Source organism: Pimephales promelas, chromosome 7, assembly GCF_988280905.1.
Source record: "Pimephales promelas chromosome 7, fPimPro1.hap1.1, whole genome shotgun sequence".
NCBI classification, from domain to species: Eukaryota; Metazoa; Chordata; class Actinopteri; order Cypriniformes; family Leuciscidae; genus Pimephales; species Pimephales promelas.
The window spans coordinates 7,314,479-7,334,150 of record NC_142775.1 but is presented as its reverse complement, the minus strand read 5'-3'; the positions used below and the strand labels follow the sequence as shown (position 1 = coordinate 7,334,150).

General features: G+C 37.0%; 1 protein-coding gene across 5 annotated transcripts in view; it reads left to right on the top strand.

Moving 5' to 3' along the window:
• kalrna (kalirin RhoGEF kinase a) overlaps positions 1-19,672 on the top strand; it is a 362,661-nt gene that overhangs the window by 210,715 nt on the left and 132,274 nt on the right. For all 5 annotated transcript variants that reach the window (XM_089133002.1, XM_089132999.1, XM_089133001.1 and 2 more), the window contains exons 16-28: positions 925-1,044; positions 7,855-8,073; positions 10,850-10,999; positions 11,261-11,375; positions 11,497-11,612; positions 13,914-14,036; positions 14,231-14,413; positions 14,519-14,637; positions 16,785-16,851; positions 17,211-17,320; positions 17,549-17,618; positions 18,647-18,736; positions 19,551-19,643. In XM_089133002.1, the coding sequence (XP_088989128.1) occupies positions 925-1,044; positions 7,855-8,073; positions 10,850-10,999; positions 11,261-11,375; positions 11,497-11,612; positions 13,914-14,036; positions 14,231-14,413; positions 14,519-14,637; positions 16,785-16,851; positions 17,211-17,320; positions 17,549-17,618; positions 18,647-18,736; positions 19,551-19,643 (1,575 nt within the window). The remainder of the gene's footprint in view (positions 1-924; positions 1,045-7,854; positions 8,074-10,849; positions 11,000-11,260; positions 11,376-11,496; positions 11,613-13,913; positions 14,037-14,230; positions 14,414-14,518; positions 14,638-16,784; positions 16,852-17,210; positions 17,321-17,548; positions 17,619-18,646; positions 18,737-19,550; positions 19,644-19,672) is intronic.

The window sequence follows — 19,672 nt, the reverse complement described above, 5'->3', positions numbered from 1 at the left end:
CAGAGCCAGCTGATATTTTACACTTTTGCCGAATCATGTAGGAAGGACGGCAAAAATATCTTTCCAATCGACAAAATGCCTTGATTGCAGTTTTCTGTTTGTCTATTAAAATTAATGCGCTGTTGATTTATTTTACAACAGACGCGACAGTGGAATCTATACATCTCAATTCTCCAGCTGCAGTCATCTTTGAGGGAAACCAGTTAACTTAAGCGCTCTTTGATAACGTGATGATTACGTCCCTGCAGATCACCATTCCATCATCATATAAAGCCCGCCCTGGCAATTTGATTGGCGCGAACATTTTTTGCCTGATCATAATTACTCCTCAATGGATCGAGTCCAAACCGAACTTCCCGACCAAAAAAATGTTGTGGGCGGAGTTTGGGCTGGCATCCAGACTACCTCATTGGTCCAGTTGTTACAAATGACAAAATACTGGACAACTTATGTGAAGCAAAGAGTGCTGCATCTCACGTTCTTGATATATCTCAGTCCTGGGCTCTAGTACACACTCATCTCATGTGTCTCTCTCTTGTCTCTGTCACTGGCACTTCCTCTGATTGATAATCAATGGAGAGAGATGCAAGCGGCTGTGATGGCTGATTCAGTGTGTCTCTCAGAGCTAATCTCATTCGGAGCGTAAGTGCTGTCGCCCTAAAGTGTATGCCGCTACAAACGCCAATGGAGAGAAATGAGCAGAGGGAAACATGAATTCTGCCGAGTCTCCTCGGGATATCACCCAACACTAGGGGTGTCAATATTCAGATCAGTTTGACTGCTATATCAGTTTGGTATTTCATACAGAAGATTGCAAAATCAAAATACATGGTGGTTAGATAGGCTGTATGTTTTGAATAAGGTTATATCGATACTGTGTGTTTCAGTGCTAAAGAAGGTTTTGTTGTGTTTGTTGTTGTTTAGGTCCTGGGTTGGATTCGTAACGGCGAGTCTATGTTGGATGCCAGTATGGTGAACGCAAGCTCACTGTCAGAGGCTGAACAACTACAGAGAGAACATGAACAGTTCCAGCTCGCGATAGAGGTAAACACACAACACAGGCTCTAGTCAATGCATCTTGAACTTGTGTTCTGACAGGTTTGATCAGGATGTTCTTAGATGGTCTAGATGAAGTCTTGGCTTTAAACTGGGATAGTTCACTTTGAAATTAATTTTTGGTATGTTTTAGCTTACCTCAAGGGCATCCATGATGTTGGTGTCTTTGTTTCCGCAGTAGGTTCAATTTTGATATTTTAAGGTCAAACCGTTCTTGTCTGTCAGTCATATAATGGAGGTCTATGGTCACCACTTCAAAGAGCATGCACTGAGAAGTCCAAATTAAACATGAATTAATGACTCATAAATGTAAGTACACATTGATGGCCTAAGACATGAACTGAGCGGTTTGTGTGCCAAGCGTGTCAGAGGTTCTAGGTTCTAATCCGCACTAGTTGTATAGTTTATTTTCCTCATCAAAACCGATCGTTTATTAGTGGTTGTATATCAAGGCCACATTTTTTTTTAATTTTTTTGTGCATTAGGTTTTGTGATTTCACTGTAACAAATGTGAAAACCGTGTGAAAACAGATAATTAACTCATTAATTCAGAAAAACAGAGCAAAAACCTTTTTTTCCATGAAAAAGTATCTTGTAATTCTGAGATAATTAACTCATTATTTCAGGAAAACAGAGCAAAAAACTTTTTTCCATGAAAAATTATCTGGTAATTCTGAGATAATTAACTCAATTATTCAGAAAAACAGAGTAAAAAAAAAATGTTTTTCAAGAAAAATACATCTCATAATTGCGAGATAATAATCTCATTAATTCAGAAAAACAGAGAAAAAACTTTTTTCCATGAAAATTTATCTCGTAATTCTGAGATGATTAACTCATTAATTCAGAAAAACAGAGCAAAAACCTTTTTTCCATGAAAAATTATCTTGTAATTCTAAGATAAATAACTCATTATTTCAGGAAAACAGAGCAAAAAACTTTTTCCCATAAAAAATTATCTGGTAATTCTGAGATAATTAACTCAATTATTCAGAAAAACAGAGTAAAAAAAATGTTTTTCAAGAAAAATACATCTCATAATTGTGAGATAATAATCTCATTAATTCAGAAAAACAGAGCAAAAACCTTTTTTCCATGAAAAATTATCTTGTAATTCTAAGATAAATAACTCATTATTTCAGGAAAACAGAGCAAAAAACTTTTTCCCATAAAAAATTATCTGGTAATTCTGAGATAATTAACTCATTATTTCAGGAAAACAGAGCAAAATTTTTTTTTACATGAAAAATTATCTGATAATTCTGAGATAATTAACTCTATTATTCAGAAAAACAAAGTGAAAAAAATTTTTTTCAAGAAAAATACATCTCATCATTGTGAGATAATAATCTCCTTAATTCAGAAAAAAAGAGCAAAAACTTTTTTTCATGAAAAATTATCTCGTAATTCTGAGATAATTAACTAATTAATTCAGAAAAACAGAGCAAAAACCTTTTTTCCATGAAAAATTATCATGTAATTCTAGATAATTAACTCATTGTTTCAGGAAAACAGAGCAAAAAACTTTTTTCCATGAAAATTATCTGGTAATTCTGAGATAATTAACTCAATTATTCAGAAAAACAGAGTGAAAAAAATGTTTTTCAAGAAAAATACATCTCATAATTGTGAGATAATAATCTCATTAATTCAGAAAAACAGAGCAAAAACTTTTTTTCATGAAAAATTATCTCGTAATTCTGAGATAATTAACTCATTAATTTAAAAAAAGCAAAAAACTTTTTTCCATGAAAAATTATTTAGTAATTCTGAGATAATTAACTCGTTAATTCAGAAAAAAACGAGTAGATTTTTTTCTTCAAGTGAATGCGATACGCTTCCGTACGTAAGAGAGGCTGTACAGCAATCACATTTTTTTTAGCTCTTTTTTAACAAAAATAATGAGATTGCATTTTGAAATAGTCAGTTATCTGATCGTTGTCTCATCTTTGTCATAGAAAAACAGTTTTATTTTATTTTTAAAGTGTCCCAATCAATCTAAATCCATCCTAATTCACCTACATCTCTGTTCTCTCTTCACTTTTAGTCAAAAACAGAAATACGCTTCCTTGTCTTTGCTCTCAGCATACATGTTAACACTGCTAGATGTATGGAAGTGATTACTCTGAGAATATTTCAAACAGAACTGTTCATTCATAAAAATTCACACAGGGATCATAACATTCTCCTGAAGGGTTTATGATCCACAGACTCCTTCCCAGTGGAGCTGATCCACTGTTTTTACTGCAATTCACAGCTTTTTCTTTTGAGTGCACTAGGTAACCTCAGCGCAGTATATTTAAATACCATATTCTGACAAATCAATTACAATTTTAGCATTAAGGTATTTTTTGAGGAAAGTGAAGCAATGGAATTAAACGTCCCATTTGCTATGAGTCTCTAGCTCTTAGTACAGTAGTCATGTCATTTATCGCAGGATTTGGTATCAGACTCCGTTTCCTGCTTTGGACAAGGCTCTATCTGCTCGACTCTGCTTGTAAATGTCTGTTGCTGACTATTAAAGTTAGATTTATTTTTTCCTTCATCATGACAATGCCAGCAGATAGAAAACAGACCTGTGTTTGGCTGTAGAAACACTAAAGCTGTCAGCAGTCTGGGGTAGGAGGGCTGCTCGATAATGTCCTGTTAAAGATGCTCAAATGATCTTCTCTAATAGATGTTTACTTTTAATGATCTGTCTCTTTTAATGTGTGTGATTTAAGAGTTTATTAAATTAAAGGCAGGGGTATCCTCCTTATGTACTCTTGAATTATATGTTCTGAACGGAACATATAATTTACTACATGCTGCACAGTATGTACTGTATACTAGTATAACAAAAAGATTGTGCACTGTGATTTTTTTGTACATTGTTGTCACATGACCACACTATGTTACATCTATCCTTATACATAAATGTTAGCAATTAGCAGAGGTGAACGAAGTTCACAAATCAAGTACTCGAGTAAAAGTACAGAACAAAAGTGCATTATGCTTTGGATAGTACTGTAGTGACTTGAAGGGATAGTTAATCCCAAAAATGAAAATTAGCCCATGATTTACTCACCCTCAAGTCATCCTAGGTGTATATGACTTTCTTCTTTCAGACGAATACAATCGGAGTTATATATCAAAAAATATCCTGGCTCTTCCAGGCTTTATAATGACAGTGAATGGCCGTTTCTGTTTTGAAGTCCATAAAAGTGCATCTATCCATCTTAAAAGTGCATCTGTCTATCATAAAAGTTCATCTATCCATCATAATGTGCATCTATCCATCATAATTTGCATTGATCCATCATAAAAGTGCATCTATCCATCATAAAAGTGCATCTATCTATCATAAAAGTGCATCTATCCATCATAAATGTGCATATATTCATCATAAAAGTGCATCTATCTATCATAAAAGTGCATCTATCTATCATAAAAGTGCATCTATCCGTCATAAAAGTGCATATGTCCATCATAAAAGTGCATCTATCCATCATAAAAGTGTATCTATCTATCATAAAAGTACATCTATCCATCATAAAAGTGCATCTATCCATCATAAAAGTGCATCTATCCTTCATAAAATGCATCTAGTCAATCATAAAAGTGCATCTATCCTTCATAAAATGTATCTATTCATCATAAAAAGTGCATCTATCCTTCATAAAATGTGTCTATCCATCATAAAAGTGCATCTATCCATCATAAAAGTGCATCTATCTACCATACAATTTATCTAGTCAATCATAAAAGTGCATCTATTCATCATAAAAGTGCATCTATCCATTATAAAAGTGCATCTATCCTTCATAAAATGTATCTATCCATCATAAAAGTGCATCTATCCATCATAAAATGTATCTGGGTCAATGACGTGGCGTGTCAATTCTGGTGTCCAAAGCATATTCATTATATTAAAAATGTATAATTTTTTTAATGAACTTCATTAAATGACTCAAATTCCCCCTCTTTTATTACTCATGTGAGAATCCAATATAAATAATTAATCTTGAAGGAACTATTGAGCTCAAAAGTCCCAAAATGTCATTCCGGGTAACTGTCCCGGCTTAAAATCTGAATACAAAAATACAACAAAAATGTAAAAAATATAAATAAAAGTATTTAAAATCTACTTGGGCATAATTGTATTGATGTTTTCAACGATACCTACAAATATAGTGATAATACTACCCTTATTTACATTTTTATGGCAGAAAGACTTTTGTCCCCAAATTGTGAATTCTCTAATGTCATTCCTGGATAACAGACCTCAATGACCATTTTGGACCATAATGCATTTTGGTATGTCATGTGACATAATATTGTATCAAAAAGAAGACCCTGAAGGAGCATCAGAACATGTGCAGAGGTTAGTAAGCTGCTCTTAAAATGTTGATATTTTGACCTTTTCGGTCACTGGTTCACTTTGCAGCAATATCATGTGTCCTTTTGGATAACACTAATAAAACATTTATAATGTTTTTATAATAAAAAACGATCTATTTGATCTAAAAGATTACCTTATAGCGATGATAGCTAAGTTGTAATTTTCCATAGGTGGTTAAGTTAGTGCCTGATTATAAAGAAAAAATATCTGTTTTGTCATTCCTGGATAACAACATGTCATTCTTGGATAACAAAAAAACTCTGTTAGCCAGGACATGTCATCCGTTATCCAGAATGACACATGCGTAACAATCTAGTTTTTAATTAACATTTATAAACTTTTAGGCATAGTTATTTTAGTTATATTATTAACATTAATATTATTTACATAATTGTATGTTTTTTGCTGTCATTCATCTTGATTTCATATGATTCAATGAGTCACATTCAATTAATTGAATTTTGCAATGTTAACTGACCACTACTAAATGCTTTATAACTACTTGAATTAACCCTGAATGCAGTAGAAATAGATGTTAATAAAGCATTTATTTACACATTAAGTAACTACTACAATATGTATAAATAAAAATAATAAGAATGTATGAATGTACATTTAAATATTTTATTAATCATTTACTTACGCTTTCTAAGTGATCTTATGAATCACTGACAGTTCCTACATAACGAGTAAGTATTTCTAATGTAGGTAATGCTATTACCAAATCTAATGTAGGTACAAAATGTATGAAATATGTTAATGTTTTATCACAAAAATGTATGAAATCAGACACATTCATAAGTCAACACCATTCCTGAGTAACTGCAGTTCCTTCAAACTGCAGTGAAAAAAAGACTCAAAAACGCGGTTTGAAAACGCTGGTGTCTGATGTCAATGTTTATGTTGTTTCAAGTTTGAGTGTTGGAAAGAAAAATGATACCAAGGATGGTTTTCATGATAATCCTGAAACATATTGCAGAATGTCATTCCGTCTAACAGTACGTCATTCCGGCTAACGATGACACATGAAATTAATTTAACCCGTATTTGTGTATTGGATTACACAATTCTGTTTTTTTTTTTTTGTTAAGTAAAAAAAAATAAGTCTTATTTACTTTATTAGACAACATTTTTAAACTTTTTACAGGTTTTTTTTATTTGGTTCTGAATTTTGAGTTTTCAGCAGCCAAAAATGAGCCCATGTCTATATGAAATACCAAATTGATTATATTAATTATTATTGAAATGTAGTTTTACAAGCACTAATTGTTTGTTGAGCTCCAATTATGGATACCAGTACATTTGTATATGCCAACAATGGTAGAAATGTAATTAATTTAAAAATTGATTACGTTATCCAGGAATGACATTTTCATGGGGAAAAAGATTTGATTCACCGAAAAAATGGTTAATTACATTCTTGAAATGTGTTCATGTCATTGCATTACATACACAACACTCTAATAAGTATAGAAAGTCCTAAAATTTGACATTTTTGCCAGTTTTATTTTTTTTTCACATTTTAAATCCTTATCCGTCATTCACCCATCTATTCATCATAAAAGTGCATCAATCCTTCATAAAATGTATATATCCATCATAAAAGTGCATCTGTCCTTCATAAAATGTATCTATCCATCATAAAAGTTCATCTATCCATCATAAAAGTGCATCTATCCTTCATAAAAGTGCATCTATCCATCATAAAATGTATCTAGTCAATCATAAAAGTGCATCTGTTCATCATAAAAGTGAATCCATTATAAAAGTATATCTTAAAAAAAGGCCATCTGAAGCGACTTGATGCTTTGTGTAGGAAAAATACTAATATTTAAAACTTTATAAAGTAAAATAACTAGCTTCCACCCAAACTAACTTACAGATTCGACTTACTAAGCACAACTTCTGCGAGTAATGCGACGTACTGCTGATATTTACACTACGCCATGACGCACTACACTACTTCATACATCATAAGTTGTGTAAGTTGTGCTTTAGGTGTAAGTAGACTGTGTCCATTTGACCGGAAGCTAGAATTTTACTTTGTAACGTGTTAAATATGAATATTTATCTTACATATCTCATTGTTTCGCTTCAGAAGGCCTTTTTTTAAGCCATTTTTTAATACAACTCCTATTGTATTCATCTGAAAGAAGAATGTAATGTACATCTAGGATGGCTTGGGGGTGAGTAAATCATGGGCTAATTTTAATGTTTGGGTGAACTATCCCTTTAAAAGTAAAAGTTTCACAATATATAAATATTGTGATATAGTACAGGTACTGGAGAGAGAAAAAGATATGATAATGGACAGGTGTCGTACCAAACATAATCATAGTTACCATCCTTTGAATTTTTTTTTTGTCATCCTCCTATCTAAGGTGTTTGTTCTCTCTCTCTCTTTCTCTCCCATGCAGTCTTTGTTCCATGCTAACTCTCTCCAGAAGACCCATCAGAGCGCACTCCAGGTGCAGCAGAAGGCTGAGATCCTGTTGCAGGCGGGACACTTCGACCCCGAGGCCATCCGCAGCTGTGCTGAGAAGGTGGCGGTACACTGGCAGCAGCTCATGCTGAAGATGGAGGACAGACTCAAGCTGGTCAACGCCTCCGTGGCCTTCTATAAGACGTCAGAACAGGTGCTGAGAAACACTCGATAAGATGACCCTTTTGGACAGTGACAGTCAAGTGCCCTAAGATTAGTTTTAATGGCACATTACCCTTGTGAAAAAGAAGCTTGCTTAATTGGATCGAATGTGATCTTCAGATTTTAAAATATATATAACTGTACTTGCAGACATCACTTCCATGACTTCCTGTTTCTTATGTGTACTCTTAGGTACACTTAGGTAACTCTTAAAGTAAACCAAACTCTTAGGTACACACATTACAAAGTGCACTTTGTAATAATCTCAAATCGAAAGTTTAAAGTACAATTTTAAATCAGTTTGTTCCAAGAATATTTTGTCATGCCTTAAAGAAGTACTCTTATTTTGATGTGTTGACTAACATACTAAACACATGTAAAGTACTTGATATTGATTTGAACTGTAGTCTGTTACTTTATGTTACATTAAAAGTAGGGCTGTCAAACGATTAATCACAATTAATCGCATCCAAAATAAAACTTTGTGTTTACATAATATATGTGGGTGCACTGAGTATAATTATTATATATATACACACACACATGGTTGTATATATTTAAGAAATATTTTCATGTACATACTGTATATAGATTTATATATAATTTATATGAAATGTAAATATAAATATTTTATACATAAATAATATATTTTTTTTCTTAAACATACATGCATGTGTGTGCATTTATATATACAAAATTATACACAGTGCACCCACATATATTATGTAAACACAAACTTTTATTTTGGATGCGATTAATCGTGATTAATTGTTTGACAGCCCTAATTAAAAGTCAGCATATTTACAAAGAAACATTAGAAATGTGTAATTAAAAATATATTTAAATATATATTTAATATTTATATATTTAAATCGCGATTAATCACATTTAACATAAAAGTTAAAAGTTAAAACATATATATATATATATATCAATTTACAGTAATTGTAAATAGCATGCATTTAAGTGTCTGAAAACACGTGTATTCTTTTAAAGCATATTATATCTATATTGAGGACTCTTTTTTAAAAGTTTGCTAACGTGTACTTCTTTTTTAAAAGAGTTGTCAATTTTATTAGCTATGTTGACTATGAGATGCAAAGTGATCTTCTTCTAGGGGACGCTTGATGATTTAAAACTGTATATTCTATATTTTGCTACAACAGCAGTCTGGGAAATAATCTCATAATGTAAATATAATTTTAAATAAAACAAAAATGTACAATAAATACTGTATAATCTAATCAAACGTAATTTAACTAATAATAACACCTAGAAACTGTATTAAACATTCAATTACTATTTAGACATATCATATCCAACCAGCCAGTGACAACCCAATCTGTGAATCCTGCTTACCTTCACAAACCCTGTGCATACTAATGCCCACTGATGGGCAGTAACGCGTTAGAAGCAACGCGTTACTGTAATCCAATTACTTTTTTCTAGTAACGAGTAAAGTAAGGGATTACAATTGAAAAAAACAGTAATTAGATTACAGTTACTTCCCCGTAAACAGCCTGCGTTACTGCGTTAGTTGACCGTGATTTTGTTTAGTCAGACCGTCTCGTGACATGAGTCGTGCGGGAATAAAAATGATGTATGAGCGCCGCGACATCAGTGAGAGACGACTAGAGCGCGGGAGAGAGCAGCCGAGCTGCCAACTCTCACACACGCTCACACGACACACCCCCGATTTCTCGCGCAGAAGTGTCAATCCCATCGGTCAAATACCTGAAAGATGAGTTTATCTATAAATCTAACCGTTGAGCCACATTTGTGATTGACTAGTTATACCGCAAATTAGTTAAAATCTCCCGGAATCTAGAGCGAGCGCGCATGCGAGACTGTGTAATGTTCCAAAGTCCAAACTTCGTATCGCGCGCAAGACAAGGAGAGCAAGAGAGAGACTTGCGTACTATGCAGAGAGCATCCTGATCTGGAAACAGGACCCCCGTTGGAGAATGTCAAAATTCTACCTCAAATCTGAGCTAGCATGTCACGAAACAGTCTCACACGTAAAGCAGCAAGCCTGTACAGGAATGTGAAACTCCCCCGTCTGACATGACCGCTGCGGCTACATGCTGACTGTTTAACTCCGAAAGAAAAACTAAACAAAACTTGAAGCCAAAATACGGCATGCAACAGCATTTTCTGTTTTGATCAACTAATTTTTACTCCTCTCTGCAATTTACTGTTAAAAGATGTAAGTGTTAATACACTGTAATATAGTCAGGAGCGACTTTCATGATTTTATTTTATTTTTACATCTATTCAAATGAAGGATTTTACAAAATATATTTATTTTAAATGCTGGAATATGTAGAAATTTATATTAACAGAAGACGGGCTGTCTTTTTCATTAAAATGGTGGAATGTGCAGAAAATATCTAAACAACAGTTTTCTTCTAGTCTGAGACTGTTGCATTTATTTTAATGTTTGCTTGATGCAATGTGCATAAAGTTAAAATATTGAAACAAATAAAACAAGTTTAAAAAAGAGAATGTTTAATTTGATTACATTTTAGATGATGGAATATGCAGAAAGAATAGAATTAGGCTGAAAGGTCTATGCTTCAGCGTATTCAGGTCGTGCATCATGTTTTTGAAAAGTAACTTAGTAAAGTAACTAGTAAAGTAACTAATTACTTTTGAAAATAAGTAATCAGTAAAGTAATTGGATTACTTTCTTGGAGAAGTAATCAGTAATCAGTAACTAATTACTATTTCCAAGTAACTTGACCAACACTGTAATGCCTTATTCACAGGTGTGTAGTGTGCTGGAGAGTCTGGAGCAGGAGTACCGTCGAGATGAGGACTGGTGTGGAGCTCATGATAAACTGGGATCTTCAGCAGAGACGGATCATGTTCTGCCTCTCATCAGCAAACACCTGGAGCAGAAAGAGGCTTTTCTCAAGGTCACTACTCTTACAGAACAAACAGAAATCTCTTTATCAGGCTCACACAAGCCCAGATGTGTCGATCAACTTCATAATAACAATCGCAGAAGTCTCTCCTGCATCTCACAGAAGAGCAGGCACAATATATTAAATTTGTAAACAAAGCTAATATTCAAGAACCTTTAGATCAAAAGCTTTCTAGGATCCTGAGAAATAAATTCGGTCTAAACTTTTGACTTTTGTTTTGTGCGGGTCTGGTTTGAATCTGTGTTTTCTCAGGCATGTACTCTGGCCAGGCGAAATGCTGAGGTTTTCCTGAAATACATCCATCGGAATAACGTCAGCACTCAGGGGTCATCCACCAACACCCGTGGACCTGAGCAACAGGTCAAAGGTGAGAGCTTGCTCTTGAATTATGTCAGAATCAGATCTGTATTCTTTTCTCTCACAAAACACTCTTCATTTGTCCAGTTATACGTTTATTCATGTTAAGCATTTGTCATGTGTTTGTACAGCCATCCTGAATGAACTGTTGCAGAGGGAAAACAGAGTTCTGCATTTCTGGACCATGAAGAAGCGGTGTTTGGACCAGTGTCAGCAGTATGTGGTGTTTGAACACAGTGCCAAACAGGTGACAACACTGAACTACACTCATGTGTGTGTGTGAGTGTGTATGAAATATAAACTGGCAACTACGAGAAAAAAAGAAGAAAAAAAATGTTTTATTTTTTAGTCTGTGGTGGACACTAACTTGCATACTTACAGTGATGTTTTCGTCAGTGATGACGATAACGAAATGATTTCGTTAACGCACCGTTTTTTAATGACGATAACGCGACGATGACTAGCTAAAAATAGCTCTGAGGTGACTAAAACATGACGAGACGTTTTCGAGTTTTCGTTGACGAGACGAGACGGAACGAAAATGATTATAAGTCTTACGTTCACAATGCATGTAATTTATGCCTGTTTTGCGTGAAATCGGTCTGTATTGAGCTGAAAATAAGTATCAGCAATGCTGGCGTTTCCTATCGCGTGCGCCCAGCACCGGCCGCCAGATTCCACACAACAACACAGGGTTTAATGGTAGTTTTTGTACCAAGTCAAGTCAATAGAGTAGCATATTTTGCAGCGATGTTTGTGTGAGCATATCAGTGAACATCCCTGACCACTCGGTGAGTTTGACGTCTTTGTAAACGAATGTTTAATGCGTTTTATGAATGATTGTGTGGGTGCCAACACACAAACCTAAAATTCTGGGGACAACATCTGGGGAAATTTGTCCAAATTTCAATCTTAACCGTTCTATTTCATCAGAAACGATTTTAAAACAGGGCTTTAAGCGTAAAATACCGAACTAACCAAGACCAAACACAGTGTTTATTCTGGGATTGTCTTATTCATTTTTATGTTCAACACACTCCAAGTGTCATGTTTGTTTTTATACTTTATATTCAAGTATGCATTCTTTGTTCAATGCACCTCAGTATTAGATATTTATTTTATTATTTTGTTTCGGAATGTTTGCAACTTTGCAGTTTGCACAAGTTAAAGATAGACTGGGTTATATACATAATGTGTTTACAAAAAATGTGCATCTTATTGTTGCATACTACGTTGTTCATTGCACTTTAGCAATTTCTCAAATAAAGCCACAATTGCCAAAGTAAGAATGTTTTTATTCTTGGCTTTTTTGGAGTAAAACAGTGATTTCACTGTTACCACTTTATCTGTGTACAATGTTCTAGTAGCTCAACGTTTTTGCTGTTTAAACTTTAAACCATTCCTTTGTTCCCTTATTACTGTGATAACTGGTGAAAATAGCTTTTAATATTCAGGGGTAAAACTGTAACTTGAAATATGGGGGTAAAAGGTGTCTGCCCAATGTGACAATGAAGTACAGCTTGGCAATGGCAGCACTGCATCTCCATCAATGAGAAAGTCTAGTTTATTATGCAAAGGCGGTTAGCTTGTTTTATGAATTGCAACACTTGCTAAATCTGTCAAACCTAAGCCCATTTCCACTACTTTTTAAACTAAATTAATTTGTTAAAGACTACTTTTTTTTTTACTAAAATTGATTAAACTTGACTGAAACCTTTTGGTGCTTTCGTCGACTAAAACTTGACTAAAACTATTAAGTTTATAAGTGACTAAAATGTGTCTTAAACTTAAAAGCATTTTCGTCCAAAAGACTAAGACTAAGAAAGGGCTGCCAAAAACAACACTGCATACTTAACATAAAAAAAAAAAATAAAAAAAAAGAAATCCAAACATTTCCTAAATAAATTATTTAAAAAACGTTTTGTAACAAATAAGTTGTATATTAGACCAAGTACATTCTCATACTCCCAATTGCGTGTTATAAAGTCAGAATTGCGAGATATAAATTCTGAGGAAAAACGTCAGAATTGTGAGTTTAAGTTTATATCTTGCAATTGCAAGTTTATATCTCACAATTCTGACTTCATATCTGATTATAACACACAATTGTGACTTTATATCACGCAATTCTGACTTTATTACTCACAATTGTAATATTATGCAATTCTGAGATAAAAAAGTCAAAATTGCGAGATGTAAACTCGCAATTGTGTAAAATCACAAGTCAGAATTGTGACAATAAAAGTTGCAATTTTTAATTCTGGGGCCGAAACAAGCTTCCATAGTTTAGTGTTACCACCTACTCAATAAATTGTAACTATAAAAATATTACTTTTGAATAAAAAACATTAAGCTCTGAAATGTATTCATCACATTCAAATAATTTTTTCAGACATCCACTTTTTAGAATATACTCCCCAAGTCTCTAATGTGTTTGTGATTTGGTGAATGTTTTGATGTGTTTGAATCCCGGACCTCACATTGACACAGACTGAGTGTGGTGTGTTGAATCACATGATTTGATGGAGTTTGTCTGTGTCTGTGTCAGGCATTAGAGTGGATACAGGAGGCAGGAGAGGTCTATCTCAACACTCACACATCTCCCGGAGACTCTGTGGAGAAATCTCAGGAGCTGCTGAAAGAATATGAGGAATTCCGCATCTCTGCCAAGGTACAGAGACATACACGCTTCCCCTCACCACTTTCTCGTCCATTTCATGTTAGTCTCTAATGTGCGTTGCATACGTCCACATGAACTCTCTCTGAGGGACATTTAGAAATGCATCGTGTTACTCTACATGATAGCGGTGCGCATAAACGGTCAAACCACACACTTGACACGCATTATGTTCACGTGTGATGCAGCAAACTAAGGACAAAGTGAAGATGCTGATCCAGCTGGCAGATAATTTCGTGGAGAAGGGACACATGCACGTTACGGAGCTGAAGAAGTGTGTGACGGCGGTGGACAAGCGTTACAGAGACTTCTCCCTCCGCATGGGCAAATACCGCTGCAGTCTGGAGAGCGCGCTGGGCATCAGCTCGGAGGTACTGGAACTATACAGGGCTCATTACACTTTCCTAACAACGTTTTACCTCATTCAAATGTATAATTAATGTGGATTTTATTTTCTGATTGTGTGTGTGTTTCAGGATAATAAGGATCTGGAATTGGATATTATCCCAGCCAGTCTGACCGACCCAGAGGTCAAACTGCGTGACCCTAACCATGAGGTGAACGAGGAAAAGAGGAAATCAGCCCGGAAGAAAGAGTAAGTGATCACACACCGCCTCCAGCGAGATGGTCCTAAAGTGCAGAACAAGAAAACCAGGGGGAGAAGTTGGGTCCAGATGCATATACCTAACATATACCTAATCCTACCCATCTCCACCCCCTGATCCCTAACACCACCCCTAAACCTACCCATCTCCGCTCCCTGATCCCTAACCCCACCCCTAATCCTACCCATCTCCACCCCTGATCCCTAACCCCACCCTTAATCCTACCCATCTCCGCCCCCTGATCTCTAACCCCACCCCTAATCCTACCCATCTCCGCCCCCTGATCCCTAACCCCACCCCTAATCCTACCCATCTCCGCCCCCTGATCCCTAACCCCACCCCTAATCCTACCCATCTCCGCCCCCTGATCTCTAACCCCACCCCTAATCCTACCCATCTCCGCCCCCTGATCCCTAACCCCACCCCTAATCCTACCCATCCCCACCCCCTGATCCCTAACCCCACCCTTAATCCTACCCATCTCCGCCCCCTGATCTCTAACCCCACCCCTAATCCTACCCATCTCCGCCCCCTGATCCCTAACCCCACCCCTAATCCTACCCATCTCCGCCCCCTGATCCCTAACCCCACCCCTAATCCTACCCATCTCTGCCACCTGATCCCTAACCCCACCCCTAATCCTACCCATCTCCACTCCCTGATCCCTAACCCCACCCCTAATCCTACCCATCTCCACCCCCTGATCCCTAACCCCACCCCTAATCCTACCCATCTCCGCCCCCTGATCCCTAACCCCACCCCTAATCCTACCCATCTCCGCCCCCTGATCCCTAACCCCACCCTTAATCATACCCATCTCCACCCCCTGATCCCTAACCCCACCCCTAATCCTACCCATCTCCGCCCCCTGATCCCTATCCCCACCCCTAATCCTACCCATATCCGGCCCCTGATCCCTAACCCCACCCCTAATCCTACCCATCTCCGCCCCCTGATCCCTAACCCCACTCCTAATCCTACCATCTCCGCCCCCTGATCCCTAACCCCACCCCTAATCCTACCCATCTCCACCCCTGATCCCTATCCCCACCCCTAATCCTACCCATCTCCGCCCCCTGATCCCTAACCCCACTCCTAATCCTACCCATATCCACCCCTAATCCCTAACCCCACCCCTAATCCTACCCATCTCCGCCCCCTGATCCCTAACCCCACCCCTAATCCTACCCATCTCCACTCCCTGATCCCTAACCCCACCCCTAATCCTACCCATCTCCACCCCCTGATCCCTAACCCCACCCCTAATCCTACCCATCTCCACCCCCTGATCCCTAACCCCACCCCTAATCCTACCCATTTCCACCCCTAATCCCTAACCCCACCCCTAATCCCACCATCTCTGCCCCCTGATCCCTAACCCCACCCTTAATCATACCCATATCTGGCCGCCTGATCCCTAACGTCACCCCTACTCCTACCCATCTCTGCCCCCTAATCCCTAACCCCACCCCTAATCCTACCCATATCCACCCCTAATCCCTAACCCCACCCCTAATCCTACCATCTCCGCCCCCTGATCCCTAACGTCACCCCTACTCCTACCCATCTCTGCTCCCTGATCCCTAACCCCACCCCTAATTCTACCCATATCCACCCCTAATCCCTAACCCCACCCCTAATCCTACCATCTCCGCCCCCTGATCCCTAACCCCACCCTTAATCATACCCATATCTGGCCCCCTGATCCCTAACGTCACCCCTACTCCTACCCATCTCTGCCCCCTGATCCCTAACCCCACCCCTAATTCTACCCATATCCACCCCTAATCCCTAACCCCACCCCTAATCCCACCATCTCCGCCCCCTGATCCCTAACCCCACCCTTAATCATACCCATCTCCGCCCCCTGATCCCTAACCCCACCCCTAATCCTACTCATCTGCTGCCCTGATCCCTAACCCCACCCTTAATCCTACCTATCTCCGCCCCCTGATCCCTAACCCCACCCCTACCCTAATCACACCTATCTCCACCCCTTAGATCTGGAACTCCGCCCCTGGATCTCGTGTACTGCAATGAGGTGCTACAGCCTCCAGCCAGCAGTTCCACACACACTTCACAAGTTCAGACCCTTATAATCCATATTATAAACATAATATACTTTGTTTTGTTGCAGGTTTATTATAGCAGAGCTGTTACAGACAGAAAAGGCTTATGTGAGGGACATACATGAATGTTTAGAGGTAAGTGTTTCTGTTTTCTTAATGACACTAAGTAATAATAAATCGTTCAATCACCCTTTTCTGACCTTTAGATTTAAAGTCCCCCTGCAGTCAAGAATTTTATCCCTTTAAACTCATCTTTGATCACCAAAATTATCTACTTTGTATTTAACATATTTCTTCACGGTTTAAAATATCTTGAATGTAACTATACACCCTTGCCTCATTGAGTATTTGCAGTTCTATGAATATGTAAATGAGCCCCTCCTCCTCTCACTCACTCCAGCTTAGAGATCCACTCGTTGTCGATCACACGTTGATCTGATTGGTTATTATAGTGGTTATATACACAGTCATTTCCTGTGTTAATTATTTATTAGACATATTTGTGGGAGATGACCAATGGTGTCGAGGAAATCCCTCCAGGAATCGCCAACAAAGAGCACATCATTTTCGGAAACATTCAGGAGATTTATGACTTCCACAACAAGTGAGTTTATCTCATTAAATCAAATATTAATGACAATATTAATGACATGCATTTTATTTCATCAAGCATTTTATCATCGTATACACAGTTTTCATATTTATTTGCAGATGAAAGAAGTGAATAATATGCTTTCCAATTAAAATGCTACATATGCAAATGTTGTATCCCATGTGATGTGGGAATGTAGTGATTATGATTCATTTGCATGTTGTTTTGTTTGTGTTGTAGTATATTCCTGAAAGAGCTGATCAATTATGAGCAGTTACCCGAGGATGTGGGCCATTGCTTTGTTACATGGGTGAGTGTTTTTCACATGCATGTCATTCGATTCATTCGGGAAAGGATTCATGTTGCTGTGCACATAACTTTTTCTTATTTCTATAGAAAATTCTATATAAACTGTGTATGTATGAATGAATGTATGTATGTATTTAAATAAATAAATAAATACAGTAAACTGTGCATAATTACAACCAACTAACCCTATATCAAAACCAAGCCCTAATATGTATGTTTGTTATTTAATATTACTCAGAGTCTCTACTTATAGCTAGACTGTAACATTAAAGGGATAGTTCACTTTGAAAAACATTTTTGGTATGTTTTAGCTTACCTCAAGGACATCCAAGATGTAGGTGTCTTTGTTTCCGCAGTAGTTTTTGATATTTTTCGGTCAAACCGTTCTTGTCTGTCAGTCATAAAATGGAGGTCTATGGTCACCACCTCAAAGAGCATGCACAGAGAAGTCCCCTGACGCTCGGCTCTATGATTGGGTGTCATCAGTCATGACGTATCCTTCCCTGATTCGTCAGCCACTGTTTACACCGGCCTTTGGCCATCAGTGTGTACTTACATTTACGAGTCATTAAATCACCTTTAATTTGGACTTCTCTGTGCATGCTCTTTGAGGTGGTGACCATAGACCTCCATTATATGACTGACAGACAAGGACGGTTTGACCTAAAAATAGGAAAATTGAAAATACTGTGGAAACAAAGACACCTACATCTTGGATGCCCTTGAGGTAAGCTAAAACAAAGTGAACTATCCCTTTAAGACCTTAAAATAAAATGTAACCTTATTTATAGATACATTCGTTCATTTATTCATGTATTTAATTTAATTGTATTTAATGTTATTTAATTGCTGCCCAAATACACCAATTATTAAGACTTTATTAAGTAAGATTTACAATATTCAGACCAGCGAAATGGTTTTATCACAGACAGACATCTAATTATAACAGACATGCTATTGGTCGATGAACATTGTGAATAATCACTTTGTCTTTGACATGATAAATTTAAGATTGTGTTTGTGTTTCAGGCTGACAAGTTTAATATTTATGTGACGTACTGCAAAAACAAACCAGATTCCAGTCAGCTCATCCTGGAGCATGCTGGGAGTTTTTTTGACGTAAGTGCACAACGTTTTCTAAATCATTCATCTAATTTTATAGACTGAGCCACGTATTTGAGACCGGCGTGGAATTTTCTCACTCAAACCAATGCATGCCGCCCTTAAAGGGATATTCCATTTTTTTTGGAAATAAGCTCATTTTACAACTCCCCCAGAGTTAAACAGTTGAGTTTTACCGTTGTCGAATCCATTCAGGCGATTTTCTGATATTTAGACAAATATCAGTAACCAGACAGTTTCTGGTCTCATTGACTACCATAGTATATATTTTTTCCTACTATGGAAGTCAATGAGACCAGAAACTGGTTAATGATATTCTTCTAAATATCAGAAAATCGGCTGAATGGATTCAACAATGGTAAAACTCAACTTTTTAACTCTGGGGGAGTTGTAAAATAAGCCTATTTCCAAAAAAAGTGGAGTATCCCTTTAACATCTTATCCAGGATCAGTTTCCTCCATGATAATGGCAAACTGGTGAAACAGATTTGGCAAACGCTTCAAAGGTTTCTATTTATAACGTGTTTCTGCAGTGTTGAGCAATGTAGCCAATCAGAAACATGCATGTTGATTTCTTGAACGCATTAGCCAATCAGAGGTGTTTAAGTTGAGTCAACTCTTTTTATCTTGTAAAATCACCTGAAAGTCAATTTACTTGAAATGACATGACCTCATGCATGTTCAACAGAGCACTATACACTGAACACATGTTACTGTTACATTCACCACTGTGAGAGAATCGTTTTAGCAGTTGTCAGTGTGTATGAATTATGCTTTATTAATATATGATGATTCTTTTCTGTTCTGAACAGGAGATCCAGAAGAGACACGGTCTGACCAACTCTATATCATCATACCTCATCAAACCTGTGCAGAGAATCACCAAATACCAGCTGCTGCTCAAGGTACTGTGTGTTTCCAGGCATTGAAGAGA